At 40.3% G+C, this 21,750-nt stretch overlaps 1 protein-coding gene across 1 annotated transcript in view; it reads left to right on the top strand.

Annotated features, from left to right (window-relative positions):
* Positions 1-21,750, top strand: part of LOC114144220 (low-density lipoprotein receptor class A domain-containing protein 4) — a 237,894-nt gene that overhangs the window by 113,692 nt on the left and 102,452 nt on the right. Inside the window, exon 4 of the mRNA XM_028016799.1 lies at positions 1,973-2,113. Coding sequence (XP_027872600.1) covers positions 1,973-2,113 — 141 coding nt within the window. The remainder of the gene's footprint in view (positions 1-1,972; positions 2,114-21,750) is intronic.

The raw sequence follows: 21,750 nt of genomic DNA, 5'->3' as shown, positions 1-21,750 counted from the left end.
GCCCGATTCAAACTATGTTTGTGAGTTTTTACAAATGACAGGTCAGGTTATAGTAAGGCAGCCACTTTCATATGTCGTACTAATTTGGATATGTATCTGGAAGTTTTCAGACCGTCTGCAGTCTGAACAGACATATTGCATTGAATCTGACTTTATTTATGATTTATGTCGTTGACGTGAGACATTATAATTCTGCACCAACAGACACAGTAAATCCAGATGTTAACAATGGCTGAAAATTAGAACTAACTCTTAGAACTAGTCTGTGTCAATCCCACCACTCTTAGCTCTGACTACACATCCAAACAGACAAGCAGCAGTCAGTGCTCCACAACACTGCCATTGCTATTAGTTATGTTTTATTTATTTTATTAGGTCCTTTGGTGGTGGTATGATCTTGTGACCATACCATCGACTCCCATTCCTGAATAACCTTAATGATGATCCACAGACAATGGGATCCATTCGTAAATCGTTCACACAGAAATCTGATTGTGGTCGCATTTAATTGGTAAGAACGGGAAAAAAAAAAAAGGATTCCAGCAAAAAAACTAGAGCTGAGCGTCAAGACCTGCTGTGTGAACGTCAGACTACTGGATCTGAAGAAAGCTTCTGATATCAGCCGCAAAAGAAACTTTGGACGTTTGGAGAGAGAGGGAAATATGTGAGACTGGGCCGGAGCATGAGGGCAGGGAGACAGGTGGGGTAGAGTAAAGAATATTTGGGCCAGTATTGGAATTGTGATATTTTTAAAGTGATTATTTGCTAAATTTGGGAAAACAATGTTTGTATTAGACTTGGAGAATATTGAATGGTGTCAAACATCCAAAGCAACATGCAAGACCTGATGGAGACATGTGGATGGGATGTTTTGTTACACAAATGAAGCTCCAAAAGTGAAAAGAACGAACGAAAGACTTGCGTTGGAGGCAACAGAGCTAATGGTGTTAAGGTCGTGGTTGCAAGGCAACATATCAGAGGAACAACCAGGATAATCTGACTGTCTGTTTGACTCTATCTTTCAGGTTGGAGTTTTTTGCTTCCCTTTGCTGACCCTCTAACTCTGTGCGGAGCCTCAGCATGGGTTCTGCTATCCCAAAATGTCGGCTCAACACACGCACACACACACACGCACACACACACGACACTTATGGCCACAGTAACCCGGCCTTGCTTTCCAGTGCGTCTAACATTTGTTATTGCAGTTATCCCTCACCGTGATGAAAGTTCTGCTCGGTTGTTCATTCCCTCCAGAATATGTTTTTCATTCTCACATTCATATGTTTGAGAGGTTTTTTTACTTCCCCCTCAGCAGATAGTGCTAATCAGGCATATTAATATTTAGAAGGAAAGCGTTTTGGTAATAACCATGACAAGAGCACATCATGGTTTGAGGCTGCTAAACATCAAAGGCTCATTTGAAGAAAAAAAAAAAAGAAGCTGTTTATTCAATTGTTGTTTTTCATGGGAGGCCCTTTTTTTCCATGTCTGTTGTCTGACCTTGTTTTCATATGAACTCAAACCATTAACTCTGCTTTGTGTTTGGTTTTACACATAGCCTTGCACATTCTGAACACTTAGACGAGAAACTTCACACAGCAGCCCAGCTTCTCACTGTTGTAGACCAATTAGTTTATCAGTAGTAGCGCACTCTTTCCACTACAATAGCAAGGACACTCTGTGTTTTTATCAAAATACATCTTTTTTTGTTGTTGTTGTACAATTTCCATTACTTGATTCTAATTTTTGTTTTAATGTAACAATGTCCTACAACAGGCAGCTGGAATGTTTCATTGCTCTTCAAAGGCGGCGTGACCGCCGAACATTTCGCTTAATTACAATGAAAAGCAGCTCGCTGCTGTTGAAGCTCACTTCTATTGATGTGACTAATTGCTTTTAATATCAACGCTAAGAAAAGTTTCTTCTCTTCCTCCCTTCCCTTCCCCGCCCTGCTTTGCTTTGCTTTGTGCAGAGTGCAAGTTCCACTGCACCAACGGGAATTGCTTGCGTCTGGGCTCGCTGATCTGCAACCAGCTGAATAACTGTGGGGACAACAGCGACGAGGAGAACTGTCCCGTGGTGACCCAGCACCCTCCACCTGGAATCTTCAACTGTAAGTGCTGCGGGATGTTGCTCCACCTCAGCTCCTTTATCTGAGGATAGAGGAGCTATCTTTCCTTTTTTTTTTTTTTTTTTGCTGTTTGTCTCTTTTACCTCATCTATCTGCTGTCTTACTGTTGTCTCATCTGTCGGTTGCTCTTGTCAGCCACCGGGAGGCAGACACGGTTTCTTTGTTTTCTACCTAACTGACGCGTAAAGTTTAAAAAATAGAAACGTCAAACCGAGAGTTGAAAAATCGACTCTTTGTTTTCAAATTTTCCGCTGTATATTTAAGAAAACAATGTAATGAATCACCAAAAATACCACTGGTCCAGTTAAAGCCCTCACTAACCGCTGCACCACGCGACGCTCACATGTCTAGCATTTTTTACAGTGTAATAAATCCGTTAGCGTTAAATAAAGAGAGTCGTATTCAAGCTGAATGATCATTCATTTCAGAAAAGATTTTTACCAACATTAAAATAATTATACGCCCATAATTCTGTTTACTGTTTTTTTTTTTCTCAGAACAAATGTATTTTATACGGCTGGTGAATGCTTTAGCGTTTTTATTTATAGATTATTTAAAAGTTTATGGGTGGAACAGAAAATGTCCTCCAATCCTGGAATGACGCCACGTAAAAACAACCAAACTTCTAACAATAATGTGAAATAAGAATCCAACAAATAAACCAAGTAACACACAACAGAAAAATAAAAGAATTTACCAAAAGCAAAAACCTGTACATAAAGCTGTACTGTAGAAAATGAATTCCTTTCGTATGTTTTCTGTTTTTGTTAGACTTTAGTATTTTAGATTATGAAATATTTACTTCACAAAGATAACCTGAATAATTACAAAATGCAAAAGAAGAGAAAACAAATTCTGCATATCCCCTGTTCCCATATTAAGTGGCCGCAGCTCTCTTCCTGTTCATGCAGAGAAGACACTGACACACTCTAGGTTGTCCACATTCTAGGAAGTTTTTGCTGCTCATCAATAATCTCTATATTAACACACACTAATGCTGGAGAGCAGAAATGGAAACCTGTCATGGCTGCTGGGCTGCCTCCAGCACAATGGCTGGTTTATTTATTGTTTAGAAGCAATAAATAAACCAAACATTGTGTAAAAATTATTTTTACACAATTCTTTTTACAAAATGATGTAAAAAAAAAACTAATTTTGACATAATTCTGGGATAGTTGGTGTAGCTTCACTTCTTCTAGACAGGGATTTCTATCCAGCTCAAGCAGTTGGTTTGATAACATCTTTTACTGGCAGACTTTTCTACACGGATTAAAAATATCTCATCCTTGATAGATTCTCTCCTCCAGCTGGCATCACAGCTGAAAACAACCCGGAACATTTTTTTCCATGCATGTTTTTCTGGTTTTTGCTTCGGCAACTGCCTCTGTAATTTGCACTGAGATGCACAAAGCAAATAGATCTGTGTGATTCATTTTTTTTCTATTCTTCTTTTTTTAAACCACAGTCTGTGTCTGTCCTCGGATGGGACGTGTTTGTGTTTAACTCTGCAGATCCAGCATCACAGGGATCACAGGGATCAGAGGGTCTGTAGTTACGATACTGTTACATGTTTGTTACTGAAAATCAGAATAAATACAGTTTTTCTAACTTTTGCTACATTATACATAAGGTAAAAAAAATAAAATAAAAAATATGTCTGTTCGCCCTATGCTGTATATAGAAACATGTATTTAATTGAAAAAGATGAGTGAAGGTAAACTGGCTTTGGTCAAGGTCTTAGTAACACTCAATTAAAGTCAAGTGAGTTTTTTATGTATAGTGAATTAATCAAACAAATAAAGTGGATTTCATCTATTTTTACACAGTTATACATAAGCACTCAATTTACATACGTTGAGGGCCTTTTGATGTGAAAATGTTTTAAAAAGGAACTTAGTTCATTTGAACTAATGTGAAAGGGTATGAGACGGTGAGGAAGACCTTTTTTTACTTGAGTTTTCAGATGTTTAAGGTGGAAAGGCCAATTCCAAAGCTTCAATTATGCACTCAGTTCATCAAGAATAGGCCTGATTTCTCTATTTATTTATCATTTACATTTACATTAAGTTGTAAATGTAAATGATATTGTTGTATGTTCACTGGTGGCATGACCCCCGTTTCTGTCTGTGGGCGCAGCCTTGCATATGGCTGTGCTTGATTTACAGAAAAAAGCAAGCAAATTATCAGCGGTCTGTATATTTCCTGTTAAAGCTTGACTAAAGAAACGAATAAAAAGCAGGCGGCAGGAACTTTTTCAATCAAGTAATTTTCTTTTTATAAGTAAAAAATGTGCCTTCAGAAAACTTTGGGGATTATTTACATATACAAAAAAAGGCTTTGGGTCCTTTTAAAGTAATTACAACATGCTTATATTTACTGTATTATCTTAACTTAAGATATGCTTAAAGAGCAGTGCAGACAAAGAGCTGGCAGAGTTGATCCCAGACAGTGTTTGACGGCGGTTCTCCGCGTCTGGTTTCTGCTCTCCTCTTCTGCAGAAAAGTAATTTGTGTCTCTGGTTGATTCTTTGCAGGTTAGGAACTAAAATAAACCCATCAATGTTCATTTAAACTGTTAATACTAGTTTATTTAAGGGAGAAATATTATGTGAATTTTTTTTTAGCTTTAGATCATGTTATAATGTTATACCCTCATCAAAAACAAACCTGGAGTGTTGCCTTGATTCGTTAATGCATGTTTGAGAAATCCTTTAATCTCCATGGCAACCATTCAGCTGTGTAAAACGCCTTGGTGGACCTAACTCTGCCTTTGAGGTGAAGCCCCTCCTCTGCGCTCCAGTTTCCAAGCTTCCACCTCACACTGCTGCCCTCGCCCACGACTCCCTCACTCAGTTCCTTCAGACTAGCGGCAGAAATGAGCAAACACCTTATGGAACTGCGCATCTGCTGAGCTCATTATAGGAACTACTTCTCAGTGCAACGCTGGTAAAAAAATTTATTAAAGGGTTAATAGAGGAGCCATGTTGTGACGACTTCCTGAAGGTGAAGTTTCAGATACAGCAGGAGGGAGCCAATTTCAAGTAGTAGAATACCAAAGTCAAACTTATATATATATATATATATATATATATATATATATATATATATATATATATATATATATACAGTACAGACCAAAAGTTTGGACACACCTTCTAATTCAATGGGTTTTCTTTATTTTCATGACTATTTATAAGGCAAGAAATCCCACTTATTAACCTGACAGGGCAGGTTGACCTATGAAGTGAAAACCATTTCAGGTGACGACCTCTTGAAGCTCATCAAGAAAATGCAGAGTGTGTGCAAAGCAGTAATCACAGCAAAAGGTTGCTACTTTGAAGAAACTAGAATATAAGGGGTATTTTCAGTTGTTTTACACTTTTTTGTTTAGTGCATATTTCCACATGTGTTATTCATAGTTTTGATGCCTTCAGTGTGAATCTACAATGTCAATAGTCATGAAAATAAAGGAAACTCATTGAATTAAAAGGTGTGTCCAAACTTTTGGTCTGTACTGTATATATATATATATATATATATATATATATATATATATATATATATATATATATATATACAGTACAGACCCATCCATCCATCCATCCATCGTCTGTTCACCCTTGTCCCTAATGGGGTCGGGAGGGTTGCTGGTGCCCATCTCCAGCTACGTTCCAGGCGGGAGGCGGGGTACACCCTGGACAGGTCGCCAGTCTGTCGCAGGGCAAACAGTACAGACCCAAAAAAATATATATATATATATATATATTCAGTTGTTATGAAAGTTATATATATATAACTTTCATAACAACTGAATGTAATATAATTGCTTGATTGTGTTATAAAATACCAATATATTTCTGGAAAATACATATTACTGTCCCTTTAAGAGGGGAAAAGCATTTTGTTCCCTGTATTTTGTGCTGCACTGGTGGATTTGTTCGCGTCGTACTTTATGAGCTCAATATGAACTGTTGAGCTCCACTGTCCAGGGAGCGAGATGAGAACGTTCCCTCAGCTCATCGTGATCAATGGGAACAGCAGGGGAAGGGGGGAGAGAGGGGAGGAGATGCAGAGACATAGGGAAAGAGAGAAAGAGAGAGGGAGGGAGAGAGAGAGGGTGAAGGACACCAGTGGGCTTCTTCGATGGCTGTCTGCCAGACCACTTTGATGTGCTGCAGCAGTTGCTTTCAACAACTTTTAGGAGGAGAGGGGAAACTTTTTACAGCAGCACTTTCATCCTTGGCTTTCTGAGAGAGAGCAGTACGTGTGTGTCTGGCAGGGCTCCTTACCTTCTCCTCCATCTTTTTCTCTCATCTCACCCTCTCTCATCCACTTCCCTCCCCTTAAATGCTTTTCACCTCTCCAACCTTGTTTTGTGAATTCATCTATTTTTTTCCCTTCTCTTCTTCTGTCTACCTCTCTCTCATCCCACAAGGTGTAGTAAGAAACTTTTTTTTGGTTTGTTCTTGTTTTGTTGGTGGGGTTAGGGGGGTTTTGGCAGGCATTTGATAGAGTATGGGGGGGGGGGGGGGGGGGGGGGGGGGGGGGGGGGGGGGTCATTCCTGATAAATACAACCTTGAGATGGGTACTTAAAATACTGTATTCAGGTGTCTGGGGTGAATGCTAATGTGTCTGCTGTGGGAAAAGCTGTAGAGCGATTGTAATTTTCTGAGCTGGTGCACATTTTCCTGCGATGCCTGAGAGACCCGGAGGGAGCGAGGGATGGGTGAAGGAAGAGAGAAAAGGAGTAAAGGGAGTTATTGGCTAAAAAAAAAAGCTGACAGGGTTTTGAAAAGATCGGAGACAGAGACGGATGGAGAGGAGCGATAAAAGAGAGATGGATGTAGATGGTGGGATAGACGGAAAGAAAGGGGGATGAGGAGGGAAAAGAGGAGAAGGATAATGATAGAGACGTAGCAAATGTTTGCGTGGTAATGGAGTTTGCCATCTTGTTCCTGCCGCTGGCTGCTGCCGTGGCGGTGGCAGACAGATGGATCATGAATACTGTCTAGACACACTGCAGCCTGACGCCCCACATCTCACTGCCTGCACCTCCTCTGCTCCCCACCCAGCTTATCTACCCCCCCGGACCCTCCAACAGAGGCAGTCACCACAACTGCCAGTTGTTTTAGCATCATAGCGCAAATTAAAAAAAATTTTAAAAAACGGTAATTAACTGTTATCTTGTTCTGTTTAATTAAGTAAAGTAATGTCACTACCTGCTTTTCAGTACGTCGTCAAATCGGCAGAGCCAAAATTCATTGACTGGATGGTGAATGATATCAGTTAGCCGTTTGAATTGCTAGGATAGACTATAAAAATATCAATGGTGTTCAAGGCCTTTTGTTGACGTTGAAATATTTTTTAAGCTGTTTTAAACTTAGTGCACTTATGTTTAATTTTGGAATTCCTCTTTTTGTATTATCAAATTTTGAACATTCTTTAAATCTAATAACTCGAGGCTCACAATGCTTTGGCTACAAGTTTCTTTGAATTCAATATGAAAGACGGCTGGTCTTTTATATCACTCAGATCAAATGATAGTGGTTTTAAGCTACTATTTAACTGAGCAGTGCTACTGTTTCTGACTGTTTAATTTATTTTTCACTATTGTTACGGTAAGAGACTTTTCAGAGTGAATTGTCCAGGATTTTTGGTTTCGTATTGACTCCATGTGTCTAACATTAAGTATCTTCTGATTAGTGGTGGGACTTGATTCAAATTTTTAATGTGGTTAATTGCAGGGTCTGTAACTAATCACATATTAATCAAACCATGTTTCGACAAAATAAGCAATATTTTTAACAAAAAAAAAAGATTTTGCTGCTAAATTATTCCATAAGAAGACATAGAAGCTCAACAACAAAGACATTTGTTTTCATTCTGTTATTTAGTTTATTCAACCTTCAGATTATACCCAATGGGCGTTATTTCCTCTTTCAGTTTTTCAGAAACTCCTGATTATTCATGGAAATATTTATTTAGAAATGTTATCTGTGAACGCTGACATTAGCATTTGGGACGTCTGTGTAGTTTTAGCATTGAAGGACGTGAACAATTGATTCACTATTAGGCAATTCAAGTTGGAGTGAGAGGAATGGTTAAGACCTTTTGTTGATACCAAAGATGTTGTTTGGCTCGGTAATTCTCCCTACACCATGAAGGACGGTTGTTTACAGCGCACACAATTTCAGGTAAGTTTCATTGCGCAGCCTACTTCATGATCGAGATGATGCGTTACACACATCACATTAGTGAATGGGTGAAATCAGATCCGTTTGTTTCAAGCTTCAACAGAGTCCACACAAAGCGTAGTTCGTTGTGTCTCGGTATTTGCTTTTTTTTCTGTAACTCATCTGTAAATAGTGATTATTTTGACAAGTGTAGTGAACTGTCAGTCTCCATGGGTGGCACCTGCGGTGTCCCTTCAGGTACCAGAGGTGGCCAGTGCTTGACCACCCTTTTAGCTCCTCTCAGCCATTTTCAATCACAACCCAACAACGGCTTCTAGGGATTCTGTCATTATCTAGCGTGCCCTCTTTAAATTTGACATTTTATGAATTAACACCAGACTTGTATAGCACTTTTCAGGACCCTCAAAAATGCTTTGCAAAGAAATCAGTAATTCCCATTCATGCACACGTTCACACACTGGTGGAAAGCTACTGGACTGTAGTCACAATTGCATTCCAGTAATTTGGCTAAGGACACGACGACAGAGGCAGATGGAGTGGGAATTGAACCAGTGACCCACAGATTGTAGGGTGAACTCCTACCACCATTGCCCTCCAATGGAATGACATCATACTTTTATAGCATTTTTATTTTTTTAAGCATAAACGTGTGATAATAAAAAGACTATCTAGTCTTCAGCCGTCTACCTAGAAAATGCCTGCCTGAGTCAGTGTGTGTGTCCACCAACATGGATGCCTTTCAAAACACATTTCTTCCACTGTGTTCGCACCTGTCATCCACATGGAAGTGGCCTTTTTGCTGAGAACGCTTGCAAATTGAAGACTTTATTTCATTTTCAGCCACTCAGTGAGTTCTTGACAAAAATGTATTTTGGGGAAACATTGACCTTGGTTGTTGTTGCTGTCCATCAATCCAGGAAAGGTTTGAATCTCTTTAGACACTTTGAAGGCCAGCCTCCATCCTTTTCAGGAGCAGTTATTCAAACAAATTCTTCTGGAGCCTGACCGTTTGTTCTACAAAAACACAAAAATACAGAAGATTCCACATTGTTTTATAGCAGCACAAGTCATCTTCATTAATATCACCAACAACAGTTCTGCAATGTTTCAGACCAACATTGGATTCAGGGTTATGAAACAAGGTGATGGGGCAAAGGGTTTGTTCAGTGCCATAGAACCTGGGCTACTGAATTCAAATTCACATAGTTAAAAAAATATATATATATTTTTTACTCTTCATTTATTCTTTGCAGAAGTTCATATTACAACTAGTATATTTTTGCACAACCCGACAATGCATTTAGTAATTTTTTTAATATTAATACACATTCCAAATGAACTTTTCTTACAATATCAGCCCAGATTTACATATCAGCCTATTCCCCAATGTTAATGGGATATCACATTTCTGTTTTTCTGCACTCCTTTTATTTCACACACACCCCGACTCACCCCCCCGCCCCCCCCCCCACACACACATATATACTGTATATATATATGTATAGATAGATACATGTAGATAGATATAATTATCACTTTGATCTTTGTGAACCTACATACCTCGATGCGATGCTGCCGTCATACCTGTATATTCCCCACTGTACAACTATTAAAGAATATTCTATTCAATTCTATATGTACACATCTAGGAGATTAATCAAAGTTATTTACCAATCTGCTATATATTGATCACTCCATATAATTTTGCATGAAAAAAATAGCAAAAATGGTTGTACCCAGACAGTATTGTGCCCGTAAGGAGTGTTTTTTCTCTAAAAACAATGAAAATGTAGTAACCAGTGAGGTAATAATACTGGCAGCCTAAAGTGCCCTTTATCTGGTGGAAAGCCGTCAGAGACAATACGCGCTCTTGAGAGTGTGTTTCAACACTGATCACAAGGGGAATGTGGCGGTGCACTCTGCTTTCTCATTTCAGACGAGCTCGTCTCTACTCTCTCGTTGAGCTCCGTTTAAGTGAAGGGAGGGGACAGAGACATGAGGACGAGTTGGATCGATGGTCAGCTCCAGCTTAACCATTGATCACCATTCAGTGCAAAGAGCACTTCACTAGCATCCAGCAGGCATTCAGGCGGGTCAATTGATTCTGTTTGTGTTGGGGATTCATAACTGCGTAGGCTCATTATTGACTACCAAGTGACTGCAGACAGTGCTTCAGACAGGGTTGCCGGGTGCTGCTGACTCAGCATCTTTTATTCCGAAGCAGCAAAATTATTTTTCTATTCCGAGGAAAAGCAAGAAACTCTGAAAAATGGCAAATATACTTAATGGTTAGCACTTATGTAGCAAGAAAAACAAACCATTATACAGTTCCGATCACATGAAAATGAAAGTAGCATTATTGTGAAAATATGCTGTTTTTATGTTAATAACGATAAATCAGAGTCAAAGTGGATTGCTTTAAACATTTCACACAACAATTAAAAGCTTGGTGTTTGTTATTTGCTTCCAAAATGCCAGGCCAACAGCTACTTTTCAGATTTCCCAGTCCACTTTGGTTTCCATGCTTCTACATTTTGGATGCAGTACTCCCTTCCTGCCACTTGGGTTCAGTCTCAAATAGGGCAGGGCAGCACGATTCAAAGGCCTGTAAAGGCGCCTTGAGCAGCAAGAACCTGATTCACTCATTTTCTACAAGAACCGCTAGTTATCATATTACCTCAGTTCATTAATTCTTGTCAGGAGTTTGTTTCTGCACAGCTCTCTGAAGGTCCCACCATAGACCTTTGATCAGTTTTGAAGTCCAGACTTTGACTGGACCGCTGCAAAACTCTTTTCTTTTCATTTTCAGCTGTGCTGCTATAGATTTGCGGCTGCGTCTTGATATTTGTTTTAAATTTGACCAATGTTCAGGTGTCGGACAGACAGCCTCAGCCTCACATGTGACTCTCCTGCATACAGGAGAGCTCATGTTTGACTCAGACACTGAAAGGTGGCCCGGTTCTACGGACACTAAACATTAGCAGACCTTGTCCTGCCAAACCCTTTCAAACAGGCAAAACTTAACTTGTTTTGAAAGTTTTATTTTGTTTTAAATTCTGAACTACCAAATGAGTCCTGCAAAGTCTAAGACAGATCTCTTGAGCCTTCAGCTTTTTCTCAGAATTTAACCTTGGCTTACCATGACTGTATCAGCTGTTTGAATGTCTTATCCAGTTTGATCTGCTGTTTTTCTAAGCGTATCAGATGCGATTGAATTCTATTTAACGATAAATAGAATTCAAACCTCAGAGCTGCAGCCTTTCCATTTACTGTTTCATCTTAATTCCCTCCAACATTTCACATATTACTTTACCACTATTGTTGTAAGGAATTAAACTTAAATAAACAGTTACACCTGTGTTAGCCAGAAAGACTTCAGAACTTAAGCATTTAACGGTGATCTAAATATCGCAGATGTTTTGCACACCTTCCAAATGGACTCGTCACGTTCGTGTGCTCACAGCGAAATTCTCTCAAGGACTAGTGAGTAGTTCATGTAATGAGGAAGGTGAGCTTTTGTGTGTGATGTGAAAGAATCCAAAGGAACTAAAATTAAGTTTCCTCCTTAGTTTCTTAGTTCTCAAAGGGGAGTTTTCACATGTGATAGTCTGGTAGACTCCTTTCGTTTGGGGACATTTTGTTTGCAACATTGTTTTCTTTTTTAGCTGATGGGGTTTGCTTTCACACTGCACTGTGGCAAAAGAACCAGACTCTTTGAAAAACCTGTTCCTGAAGAACCAACTGAAAGAAATAACAGAAAAACCTCTGAAAAAGACACTAAGCGCAGCTTTCTTTTTCCTGAAATGGAAACAAAAATGGAGTGACGTCAAATTTTAGAGGTTGTAGGATTTATCTTTTGTGCTTAGTAAATGTGCCAAATACTCTTTAACAATGGGCCCGTCATGAGCTATTTCTTCTGCTAGCTCTAGGCGCCCGTTTGTTTTGGTTGTTTTTACCCAGAATTCCCTGCGCTTTAGTGCATTTTCTGCTTTTGGAGCATTCTCTGGTTCACTTGGCATTTACATACGCATTCAAACCGTGCCAGAGTTCACTTCAACTGAAGCAAAATTTTCGGTGGACCATAGTTCACTTTTTTGGCCCACATCACAGTTTGATTGTGCATTCACACCTCCCCAAATAAACTGGACTTTCTAGGGAAACAAATTAGAGTTTGATTAAGTGGACTAACCAGGTATGGTGTGAATGCACTCTTTTAAATGCTTCTACTGTTGTTATTTTCACACTTTTATATGAGAGCAGCTTAGTTTGTTGATTTTGGTTGTGAACATTTCTTTTGAGTACAGAAATTTCAGGCCATAATGTCTTTAAGGTTTTATCAGGCTCTCCCATTATTAGCTCAATGCCTTTCACAATTTTGTCAACAGCAAAGATTATTAAAACATCTTTTTGATTTCTACTCTCACCAATCCTAATCGTAAAAGCAACCCAGGAACTTTTTTATTTTATCCTTTTTGTAATCTGATCCTTCTCAATCTGATGGTCATCTGCAATTTCTCTTCGCTCCTCACTCTTTTTTTTTTACCAACTCTTTCAATCTAAAACAATTTTCCTACAGTTGAACCTTTCTGCCTTTTATTTTTCACACAGTTTTGACTCCCGGTAGTCCAATTGATTGAGTTTCAAAGTATGGCGTCTGTAAGATGTCAGAGTGGCGTTGTGTGCAGCTGTAGTCGTTGCCACCACTTAATCTCCTCTGTGACTCATTGGTCAATTAGGCAGCAAGTGAATCTAGCCACAGGATGTTATTGCTAAGTGAAAAGAACCATTGGGAGTTGGGCACCAGTGGCAGAGGGATGGATGATAGGTTGATCATTGCTGTGGTTAGATGACGGTGGCGCCCAAACCACAGACATGCCTCGGAAATGTTTGTGTGTGTATGTGTGTGTCAGAGATCAAATGTAAATCATCCTTGCATTTGACTGAATTAGGATCACATTAATGGTGAGATAAAAATCTGCTTGTCTTAGCATCTTAAAAATGTCCCGAATTTATATTTTTGATCTGTAACTCCTTGTCTGCCACCTAACCCATCAAGCATTTATAAATTATTTCCACTCATTGTTCTCATGTGTTGAAGGCAGTTTGTTCTCGTTCTCTGTGATCAATGAGTTGCTCGTGATTGATGTGTGTTGGGTTTAAGTTGTGACAGCTGACACAATCTGCAGTCGATCGTTTTCAGTGAAGATTTCTTTGCTCTTAGAAAACACTTCACATGCTCGTCTCAACATAAAACATCCGCTGAATGTCAAGTCTCTGGTATAATGTGAGGAATCCCCAAGAGCCGACCGAGTTTAGCCACAGTGTTTTATGACTCATTTGTCTGAGGTGTTAGCATTCTCATTGTCGCTGCCATGTTAGCTGATCTGAGTTTACATTGTGCTCTGCATGTCAGAAAAAATAACATCACACAACAGACATCTGAGGGAAACATCTTGGGGAATGGCCGAACGTTGATATCTAGCATAAGCAATGAAAAGGTTTTAATGCCCTGTAAACAGAGATACTTGAATCAATTGGATGGAATTTTCACCTTGATCAGCTAAAGACTTGTCAGCAACTTAAAAATCCTAAATTCTTTTAGGGGAGGAGCATTATGCAACATTTTGAGCATGCTATGCTGTGATTAACTCGTTAGACACACACCTGGAGTTTTGCTTTGAGTCATTCATGCATGTTTGAGAAATTCTTGCAACTCCACACTGAATGCCTGCTCTTACAATGCGACACCTTTTTACCCAAAGCTCCACCTTGAAGGTTCAGTCCCCAGCTCCTGCTCCACAGTGCACCCTTCCCTCCACCAGACTAGCTTAGCACCAATTAGCAAACACTAGGTAGAACTGTTCATCTGAGCTCATCATACAGACTACACTGCTCCTAAGAAAGGTTGTCAACCAAAAAATGCAAAATACCCCCTCTTTAAAATAAGTAAAATCATCGTACCAAGCATACCATGTTGCAGTAAATACAACATGCTTTGGTGTAGGGCCTGTTTCTGACTGAAGAACACTCAATCATAACTATGTTAAGTACTAGTGACACAGGAAGCACAAAGCTAGTAAGAAAGTAAATTGTATGTTTTGTAGAATCATGTTGGTTCTGCCTGACTTCTGGCCAATTCAAAATCAAAGTATTGTAACCCAAACTGTCAATTACTTTACTGTAGTAACTGAGCAGAGAAATGATCTGTTCTATCAATCTGTATTAAGTTTCTGTATTGATTCTGTATTCTGTACTGATCTAAAGGATCCTCTGACTGAAGACAGTCTGTTGTATTATAGTCATGTGAAGGGGATTCTTAGAGTTGTCAGTCACATTCTTCATTTGCTGAAGCATTCTTCTTAGTACAATCCATCTATATTGGCTATATTGCCCAGAACAGAGCCAGTGTTCTTTATCAGCTTTGTGTGCTTCTTTAAGTCCCTGGATCTGATGCTGCTACCCCAGTAGATTACTGCAGAAGAGATTGCACTCTCCATAACAGAGATTTAGAAGAGCCTCCTAAGTAGTACAGTCTATCCTGTCCTTCCTTCCCGTACAGCTTCACTGTCGCTGCCCACAAGCTCTTTGCAATGAGTCTGTTTCTCTCTCTGATACACCCGACAACGGCCAAGTCTTTCACTTACTGCTGCACAGGACAGGACTCCAGCTTGTACTGAAGTTTGAGGCACAGTATGAAAAGGAATGCTGAGAGGATAGAACCCTGTGCTTCTCCTGTCCTGCTGACCATCTCCTGATTTGGTTGACGATAACAATGGATAAACATCAGATTCCATGATTAAAATTGAAGATAAAACATTTGATGTGTGACAGGGAAGTTGTGGGTGAAGAGAGGGCAGGAGGTCTGTTTGACTTTGGGAAGGAAAATAGGACTCTATTGGAGAATGTGTTCACTCTGTCCAGACTTTCATCAAGTCTTCACTAAATGTAAGGGAAGCTGAACATATTACAGCCACATCACTCTGTTTTATCCATTTGAGCTCTGTTTGTGAGGGAACATGCTGAATATGGAAACGCTGGCAGCCCCTTGGAGTTAAGTTAAATATCTATATTCTCTTTGGCAGAGGGAACAAAATGGTAGACCAAAGTTCTGATTCAGGCCCATATGAACTCTCATTTGGATCCAGATAGATTGCAGTTAAATGTTTTTATAATCGTGCGTTTTCACTTTTATAGTAAAACATTTTAATGTGGAACTTTTCTACACTCTGCAGTACTGGTAGTAATAGAGCTGGAGCCTGTGTGCTTCCTGTTAATCTTTAATGAGGGTGACACTTTATTTGAAGGGGTGTGCATAAGACTGACATCACACTGTCATAAACATGACATAACACCTGTCATGAACATGAAGGAGTCTTCATGAATGGTTATGACTGTTGTCATGAAGTGTCATTTGGTAAATAATCACACTTTTAATTCAAAGTTGACACTTTTAATGGATTTTCAATGCAGGTTTTAATGAAACTTTGCATTGAAAGTGTAACTATTTACCGAATAATGCAAAGTCGGCCCTTTCAAAGAACGTTTAAAGCAACTTTTAATGAGATTTTGCATTAAAAGTGTTATTATTTACCGAATCACACTTAATAACAACAGTCGTAAATGTTCATGAAGAGTCTTTCATATTCATAGCAGGTGTTATCTCATGTCAGTCTCATGCACACCAGATCGAATAAAGTGTTACCTTAAAGAGATATCAACTAGTGAAGAAGTAGAGATTGGTAAAGTCAAGAAAAATTCTTCAGGTTGGACAGGAAGTTTCTTTCCTAATACAGAGTTTATTGCCTGTTTGTGTTACATTTCCAGAGACAACTGTGAATATTAAACTTTGCAAAGAGTTACTACAAAATCTAAAACAATTGATCTTCCCACCTAAATTCTGACAGTTTTGGAGTTGAGCTGCAGAAGCAAAGACTTCCAACTTGATTTAGACCTGTGCTCTAAAGACTTTAGACTTTTTCAAGAAGACTTCCCATTAACCTCCCCTTTCTCACTCCTGCTCTCTGGAGGTTCCTCTTCAGTTTCCCATCTTTCATCCTCCCTGGGTTTGTTAACGCGTCTCTTTCTAAACCTGGTGGCAGGCTTCGAAGCCTTTTGAGCCCTTTTTTTTCTTTCCTAGTCTTTGTTTCATTCAAACCAGACATGAGTGGTGTCTGGCTGTATATCTGCCAGTGAACTAAAGCCGACAGCAGCTGCAGATCCTAAAATCTCCAACTGATTTGTAGGACTGCAGCTTGAAGATGATGGCTCAAACGGCCATCCTTCCATGTGGTCAGCTGCAAACACACACCACCTGTTGAGTTAAAAAATAATTCAACCGATGTGGACAGAACTGGTTCGATGACTGTTGAGTTGTTATGATCCACAATATCGTTTGATTAGGGCACATTCACACCAGTCAGCTTTAGTCAAACTCTAGTTTGTTTACCTAGAAAGTCTGGTTTGTTTGGGGATGTGTGAATGCGTGTAATGCACATGTGAACACCAAGCGGATCAGAGACCACTCCAAGAGCAGGGAGCGAACTACAGCACAGGGTATTCTGGGTAAAAACAACCAAAACAAACACGCAAGTCTATGCTAGAATGAAAAATGGCTCATTGTCCTTTGCGAAAGACAAAATAGAAATCCTACAACTAGTAAAATCTCATTTGGAAATTCAGGTAACAAGCAGCAAAGTGAGAGACAAATAGCAAAATGCAAGTTCACACAAAGGAAATTAAAAAAAAGAAAAAACTTAAAAATAAGAATAAATAAATTGGGGACTGCGCTTCTGGCGACAAGGCCCAGATGCTGGTAATGTGCCAGGAAATATGTAAAAATATGTCAGCCTCAATTTTGGAGAAACTTGACGAGCGTTTCGACGCCTTTGAGGCCAGGCTCCAGTCCGTTCTAGCTGCACAGACTGACCTACAGAACCGCATGGTCGGCCAAGAATCAGCAATCAACGCACACGAGGAGCGTCTGGGGGAACTTGAAACGAAATGTGCGGAGCTCGCAAAGCTTGTTACTCAGCAGCAAACTAAGTTGCTGGACTTGGAGGCTCGTTCCCGAAGGCACAACATCAAAATCGTTGGCGTAGAAGAAAACTCAGAAGAAGGGAGACCAACTGAGTTTGTCTCTAAGCTCATTCCCGAATTGCTGGGCAAACAACATTTCCCGCATCCACTGAAGGTCGACCGCGCACACCGCTCTCTGTGGCCCAAGCCGGCGGCCGGTGAGAAACCGCGTACCATCATCGCCCGAATACATCACTTTCAGATGAAAGAGCAAATTCCACGCCTGGCCAGGACGCAGCCGTTGGAATACAAGGGGAACAAAGTTTTGATTTTTCCTGATTATACCAGCGAAGTGATGAGCCAGCGCCGCGCATTTCGAAACGTGATGCAAGCCTTGAGAGGGGACGGAATCAAGTTCCAGCTGCGGTACCCGGCCCGGCTGCAGGTGCAATGGCTGGACGGCAATCCCCCTGACGTATTCAACGATCCGGATCTGGCGGAGGCGGCTCGCCTACGAAAGAAGAGCAGCGCGACTGAAGAGGAATAGTGGGCCAGGTGGCATTCTCTCTTCCTTTTTCCTCTTTTCTGCTTTAAGGTGTGCTGACTCCCTGTGGTTAGCCACCTGCACCATGCAGTGGTTTATCTGTCGAACTATATCTTTAATAATGTACAGACGCCCTGAGCGCATGCTGAATAACCCGGGCCTGTTCTTGTAGGAAATATATTTTGAGATTATTTGGTAGAGTTGTTTAATTTCTTTGCCAGTCTAAGGGTTGTTGTGGTGGAGGATGTTGCGACTTGACTGGGATCGGTTCGCTTTCTGTCCGGCAGCCCCTGTCTTGCTTTTGGGGGGGAGGGATGTGCGTCGTGTTCCTTAGACGCTGGAATGTGGGAGGGGGGGAGTTCGGGTGGGGTGGGGGGATGTTATTTGTCTGTTTTGTTCTACCCAGATGCGCATATGGTATTTGTTTGTATCACACAGCATCAAATCTAGCACTTCTGACAATATATGTGTTCAATGACTGATGCTCCTGGTGGGGGGCGGATGAAGGGGAGAAATCTGCAACTGATCTCATGGAATGTAAAAGGTCTTGGTAGTGTAAGGAAGAGGGGGAAAGTTTTTAAACACCTGAAGTCCCTAGCTGCAGACATTGTTTTCCTACAATAGACCCATATTAGAAAAGACGCACAAGATAGACTACAGTGTAGCTGGGTGTCTCAAATATACCAGTCACCATTTACCTCACACGCTCGTGGTGTGGCCATATTGTTGAGAAAGAATATCCCATTTCAGGCATCATCTGTGGTCAATGACCCTATGGGCAGATACGTGTTGGTAATTGGCACCTTAAACTCGAAACCATTAATTCTCCTTAATGTTTACGGCCCAAATTCAGATGATCCTAATTTTTTTAGAAAAGTTTTTGATCTGCTTCCCGATGATAGCCATTCAAACGTAATAATAGCAGGGGATTTAAACTGTTATATTGACCCCTTTCTTGACAGATCATCTAAACGACCAGCACCTGAAGCGGCGTCTACCAAACTTCTAAATAATCTTCTCAAAGCAAGGAATATGGTTGATATTTGGAGGGCTCAACATCCCACGAGTAGAGAGTACTCATTTTACTCACATGTGCATAAATCCTACAGCAGGATTGATTATTTTCTAATAAGTAACAATCTTATTTCTCAAATCGCTGACTCTAGATACCATAATATACTGATCTCTGACCATTGCCCCCTAGCTATATCACTAAATCTGTCCCTCCCCAGGCAGGCTTATTCCTGGCATCTTAATGCAAATCTTCTTAACGATGATAACTTTGTTAAAAACATAACCTCCAAATTAAAGGACTTTATAGAAATAAACGATAATGGTGAAGTCTCTGATCCCATCTTGTGGGAAGCATTAAAGACCGTTATGCGTGGTGAAATAATTTCCTACACTTCAGCCCTTAAAAAAGAAAGAGATAAACGTCTATTTGAAATCAATTGTGCTCTCTCCAACCTGGAAAGAAAGTACCAAATCTCTGAATCACCTGACGACTATAAAGAAATACTTAAACTTAGATATGAATATAACGAAATTATGAGCAGCCATGTTAGTAACTTGCTTTGGAAAATACGACAAAAGAATTTTGAGCTTGGTGATAAGCTTGGAAAATTGCTGGCACTACAGCTCAAGGGTGCCCAAGCCACAAGATCAATTTATAGCATTAAGTCAAAATCCGGCGTGCTCTTAACCAACCCTGCTGACATAAATTGTAGATTTAGAGAGTTCTACGCCAACCTGTATTCCTCCGAGAATAATGCAACACAATCTGATTTTAATGATTTTTTTGATTCCCTCCCGATGCCCAAACTAAATAAGTCTGACAGGGACTATCTGGAATCCGACTTGACGCTTCAAGAGGTCACAGAAGCTATAAAATCCCTCCCTTCTGGCAAAGTAGCCGGGCCTGACGGCTTTGGCTCAGATTTCTATAAGAAATTTTGTGACCTTCTTGCACCACTCCTGTTTAGAATGATGTCTGCTTCAAAAAAGGACGGAAAACTGCCCAGAACTCTCTACGAGGCCAACATTTCTCTTTTTCCTAAAGAGGGGAGGGACAAAACCGACCCGGCCAGCTTTAGGCCAATTGCACTGCAAAACGTGGATCGCAAGATAATCACAAAAATTTTGGCCACATGACTGAATAAATGTTTAACATCTATCATTCATCCGGATCAAACAGGATTTATCCCTGGTAGATTATCTTTTTTTAATGTAAGACGATTACTTAACACTGTATACTTCGACCATAAAAATACTAATGCCTCTATTCTGGCCCTTGATGCACACAAAGCCTTTGACCAGGTAGAATGGCCGTTTATGTTTGAATCATTGCGTAGGTTTGGGTTCGGCGAGACTTTCATTTCCTGGGTGAAACTGATGTATCAAGAACCCATGTGCTCCATCCTGACAAACAATGATCGGTCAGCTCCATTTCGCCTGCAGCGCTCAGTTCAGCAGGGCTGCCCGCTGTCACCAGCACTTTTTGCTATAGCATTGGAACCACTTGCTGTGGCAATAAGGGCACACCCGAGCATTGAAGGTCTTCGAGTCAGCGGTGTTGAAACACTCATTAGTTTATACGCCGATGATGTGATATTATATTTGGACGACACTGAGAAATCTGTCCCCTTCCTTCTCAGCCTGATTACATCTTTCAGTAAAATTTCCGGATATACAATCAATTGGTCAAAGAGTGAGTTGATGCCTCTCTCCAATACGTTCCCATCTAGATTCTTACAAAATGTCCCGTTCAAGGTGGTTGAGAGCCATCTTACCTATCTCGGTCTTGCTATACCCAAAGACCCCAAACTTATATTCAAACTAAACTTTGCAGAATTTATATCGGGATTAAAGCACAATATCGAGTACTGGAAGACTTTGCCTCTGTCAATGATTGGACGCATTAATTCAATCAAAATGATCTCCCTGCCTAGATTCTTGTACTTATGCCAAAATCTTCCTATTTATCTTACAGCAGCTTTCTACAAGGACTTAGATTCGATCATTCAATCCTACATATGGAATGGGAAAAATGCTAGGATTTCTAAAGTGCATTTACAAAGGCCAAGGGCAGAGGGAGGTCTGGGCCTACCTGTATTTAAACACTATTTTTGGGCTGCTAACATCAGAGCATTAATGTATTGGCAACAGGGCTCTCCGGGTAACCCAATAACTAATATCCCTCTGTGGCTCAAGATGGAATCCAATCTGGCAAATAATTCCTCCCTACCAGCTATGCTGTTTGCCCGGCTTGAAAAGCCAGAAGCCTATCGAAACTTGAGCTTCGTGTTAAAGCATGAAGTGAGAATTCTAAATCAGATCAGGACTTTCCTTGCACTGCCAAATACATCAGCACAGACGCCGTTGTGCTTTAATCATAGTTTTTTGCCTCCTTGGCAGGACAAAGCTTATCATGATTGGAGGGAAAGGGGATTGGTGTCGATTAAGGACATGTATATTGACAATAAGTTTGCATCATTCAGCCTATTGAAAGAAAAATACAATCTGCCTCATTCACACTTCTTTTGATATTTGCAGGTCAGGCATTACATTAAGTCAAAAATTGAGAACTTCGACACTCTTCCACGGGAAATAGGCATTTTTGACATCCTTGGGAGTCCCCCTGACTCTAGACATCTCGTCACAAGAATTGTACATCTACTTGGTGACCACATTGTGACACACACCACAAAAATCAGGGAGGCCTGGGGAAGTGAGCTGGGGATAACAATCCCTGACCCTTTATGGAACAGATGCCTTTCCAAAATTCACTCGTGTTCAATAAACAGCAGGCACCAGCTAATTCAGTTTAAAATCACGCATCGGTTACACTACTCAAAGGTCAGATTGCA

The sequence above is a fragment of the Xiphophorus couchianus genome, chromosome 5 (assembly GCF_001444195.1).
Source record: "Xiphophorus couchianus chromosome 5, X_couchianus-1.0, whole genome shotgun sequence".
NCBI classification, from domain to species: domain Eukaryota; kingdom Metazoa; phylum Chordata; class Actinopteri; order Cyprinodontiformes; family Poeciliidae; genus Xiphophorus; species Xiphophorus couchianus.
The sequence above is the reverse complement of the archived record's forward strand: the minus strand, read 5'-3'. Positions and strand labels throughout refer to the sequence as shown.